This window comes from Alligator sinensis, unplaced genomic scaffold, assembly GCF_000455745.1.
Source record: "Alligator sinensis unplaced genomic scaffold, ASM45574v1 scaffold862_1, whole genome shotgun sequence".
Taxonomy (NCBI): Eukaryota; Metazoa; Chordata; order Crocodylia; family Alligatoridae; genus Alligator; species Alligator sinensis.
The window spans coordinates 586,537-590,371 of record NW_005842066.1 but is presented as its reverse complement, the minus strand read 5'-3'; the positions used below and the strand labels follow the sequence as shown (position 1 = coordinate 590,371).

General features: G+C 37.8%; 1 protein-coding gene across 6 annotated transcripts in view; it reads left to right on the top strand.

Moving 5' to 3' along the window:
* KIF2A (kinesin family member 2A) overlaps positions 1-3,835 on the top strand; it is a 103,814-nt gene that overhangs the window by 93,593 nt on the left and 6,386 nt on the right. For all 6 annotated transcript variants that reach the window (XM_025204008.1, XM_025204013.1, XM_025204014.1 and 3 more), the window contains exon 19: positions 1,503-1,604. In XM_025204008.1, coding sequence (XP_025059793.1) covers positions 1,503-1,604 — 102 coding nt within the window. The remainder of the gene's footprint in view (positions 1-1,502; positions 1,605-3,835) is intronic.

The window sequence follows — 3,835 nt, the reverse complement described above, 5'->3', positions numbered from 1 at the left end:
CTCTTTCCTCTTCCCCTCATCCCACTCCCACTCTCTCCAGCAATAGAAAATTATCAGTGAACAGTCCTAGCGCCCTGGCTATTGGAAACCGGGAACACAGTGAGGTGCTCTCAGCACCTGAGGTAATGATAGCACAAATTTACTCTGCTCTGCTCCCCACCCCCGGCCACATCTACACGAGCAGTGGACTATGTGGTTGTTAATACATAGTCATTTAGTACTTGCATAGCCAAGTATTAAAATGACTCTGCAGTAGCTCACGTTACTCGCAGTAGCTTCCTTGCATGTTTTTTTTTTTCTGATGCTACTGTGCAGTAGCATCTTGTATAGACGCGGCCCTTGAGTTGGGGCTGGGAGGAGGAGTGGAGCCACAGGGCTGAGCAGCCTCCTATCATGTATGGTCCATAATGGAAAAGCACCACTAGTGCAGGGATATTGAAGTGCTCTGGCAGGGCCTGTCTGTGGCTGAAATGATCCATTTTGTATACATTTCAAACCCCATTACACTTTGAAATGTTTCAGAAGGTACATCTGTCCTCTCTATTGTTTGCCTGGCTTGGTTTAATCCTTTTAATCTTTTTGCTGTATTTTTTCCCCCTAAGTTCATTAACCTCTAGGTTCCTGAGAAATGCTAAAGAATTTGGGAGAGTTGTTTTAATTTTTAGTAATTATTCTGTAATTTTACTAGGAAATAAACGGTATTTACTGCAAAATATATACACCCCCTTGTGTATTAACACCCTCTGTGGGTTATATGTATATCAAAAGTGTCAGATGTGCAGCTTAATTCAGTGTAGTGGCTGGAGTTGTCTGTAAAATGCACATCCAAAAGTGTGTTTTAACAATGCCAAAAGATAATGAATTTTGCTAACAATCATGTGGTTTTTTTTGCTTGTACTTTCAAATGATAAATTTCTTACTGCTCTTTGAGTACTTTCAAACAGTTCTGTTCAACTAAATATTTATATTGGGAAAGGACATGGATCAATTTACAATTTGCTATTGATAAAGTACAAATTCTGTTTGTGAGACCTTTCCCACATCCTAGTTATAGTCTGCATTTGTGGTAATATTTTTTTTAATTACTCACTGCGTTAAAACTCATTAGCATTGAAAACTATTGTTCCCCCCAAAATAAAAACACTCTTCCCCCCCCCCCCCCCCCCCTTATCATATTAATGTTTTACTGAATACATAGAAATGATGCATTTCCTTTTTGGCTTCTATTCCCCAATAGGAGAACTGATTGGAAAATATAAACATGTCCTAATGGAACTAAGAAAATTTTTCTCGAAATTTCATTTGTAACTTTTTTCCAACCTTCCCCCAGTTTCTGGAGTCTATTTGGGTGTCAGTAAACTGTATCTGTAGATCTTTCGCCAGGTTCTGATTGCAGTGTATTTCCTTTTCCTATCTTTTGATAGCAAGAAATGTTTAACATACTTTCTTTAAGCAAAATTCTTCGCTCAATAACAAGCTTCGCTGTTGTTTCGCCGCTCTAGGAAGAGGAAGTTTCTCCGCAATTGTTTACTTTCCATGAAGCTGTGTCACAAATGGTAGAAATGGAAGAGCAAGTAGTAGAAGATCACAGGGCTGTTTTCCAGGTAAAATGGAATGTTGCAATGCATTTGTACTGATCAGATGGTTCATGTGGTCCAAAGACAAATGCATACTTTTGGGACATAAGTACTGTTATTGTATTAGTGCACTTAAACTTTCACAGATTTCAAAATAACTGTCCTAGTACCAAAGCCATTGTGGTAAGCTGCTGGGGACAGAAGTCATGCATAATGTTCTTCAGCTCAGATATGAATTTATTTGACTCAGTGGGTGAAGAAGCGTATTGTTATATATTATCTACAAAACTCGGTATTTTTTTTCTGTATTCACAGAACAGTTACTACATTTTTTTTCTTTCTTTTTGTTAGCACTGGGGAAACTTTGGTTCTGGCCATTCTTTTATGTTGTGTTTGGGGTTGGAAGGAGCTTACACAATTTTGAGCTTGAAATTTGACTGCTCAAGACTATATACATCTAAAGACCAAAGCTTCTGGTAAACCATGTCCCCACCAGCACCTGTTTTAAGCGTAGCTGCAGCAGTTTGTCATAGGGAGAGGAGCAGTCTTAAAGATATGGTTTTAAACTATGAGCAGTTAATTTTGCAGATAGTTTAATCAGTTGGATCTGTTTCCAGTTGCATGTCACAAGGCACTGCCTTTTCTAGGAATCCCTTATCACCAGGGGGTCCTGGTTCATAACTGGGCCTCCTGTGCTCTGTAGCAGTGCAAATAATTAAAAATGATACACTGGATGTCAGGGCTTCTAGGTCAAAATATCTTAAGTGTCTGCCCATCTTTAGCCAGCTGACTGATCCACTGCTAAAGAACGGTCCCAGGAACATTAAGCAAAATGTTAATTACTGTCTTTCTGAGCTGTGATTTTTGGCAGTGATCTCCACTATGAACTCTACTAGGTAAGGCAGGCCCTGCTTGTTGTGGAAAATTTGTATCAAGGTAAGGTTGTATCAGCGTTATCGTTAATTACAGAAATTGAATTTTCTACACTTTTTTCCTATTTTTTTCTGCTATGGCAGACCTTTTCCTGACAAGAATGAAGGCTTTTTACTTGTTGTGATTCCTTTTTATTTTTTTGTTGTATATTGTGTGTATATGGCAGTGGTTCTCTACATTTTTAGACTCAAGGCACTCCTCAGTAGTCTCAAGGCACCCTTTGGAAAGTGTCAGTTCTAAGTTTTCACTCATTTTTTGACGTCAGAAAAATAACAGAGTAGCTCCTCTGTTGCAGAGAACTCAAAAAGACCACAGCAGGACAGAATCTCTGGGTTTATCTTGTGAATCCATGTTTGCACACCTAACAGTGCTAACATTGTGTGGCACCCTGGTGCACCCTTGAAAGGATTTCAAAGTGTCCTGGTTTAGAACTACCAGTTCATGGTCTTGTGCATATATGCTGTAACAAGTTACCTGTGATTTTTTTTTTCCATAGTATAAACTTGCATTAAAAAGCTTTGTATACTGTATTTTTTTACAAAGAAAATTACAAAGTATATGTTTAAATGGTGGCCAGTCTACTAAACTTGCTGGGAAAAACAGTATTTTAAAATTCTTTTTTTAAGATATTCTTTTATGGATTTATCTGATTAGAAAATTCCTTATGGTCACTGAAACATGAAGTACAATACAACCTTGTTACAACAAGCCTCATTTATAAAAACACTCCCTGCTTTTAACAGTCCCAGTAGCAAGAACCATTTTTTGTTATGATAGAACAAATTGACTAATCTTATTATAGCAATTGGTGTCTTTGAACAAACTTTTCTCTGTTTCCCATGGGTGTTTGTTGTAATTAAATTGTACTTTGTTTATAAATATGTAATTTAACATGTATATAAAGTAAAATTTTAATAGCAGATTCTAAAGCAGATAGGGACCTTCATTTTGTCCTGCCCATACAAATTAAACAGGTGCCAACCATCTGATCAAAATGTTTTTGTTGGTCACAACAGATAACTTTATCTGGAGCCTTAACTACGGGCTTTTGAGTAAATTTCAAAGATCTCTATGTTGTATTTTCAAATGCAAGAAAACCATTTGGGAGACAAAGTGCATTGGCTTTCAGCAGAAACTAGGCGTGTAAGAGCTGAAGTTGCTTTGGAAAACGGGCTGTAAGCCCCCAAGTCACTTTTTGTTTTTCTGAAAGTTTTATTCTTTGTCTGGCTCCTTCTCCCAAACCAGAATTTTAAGAAATAGGTGGGCTGGCAGTGTGCCTTCATTGTTAAGATGCGCTACTGGAGACATAATGAGAGGATAGGGAA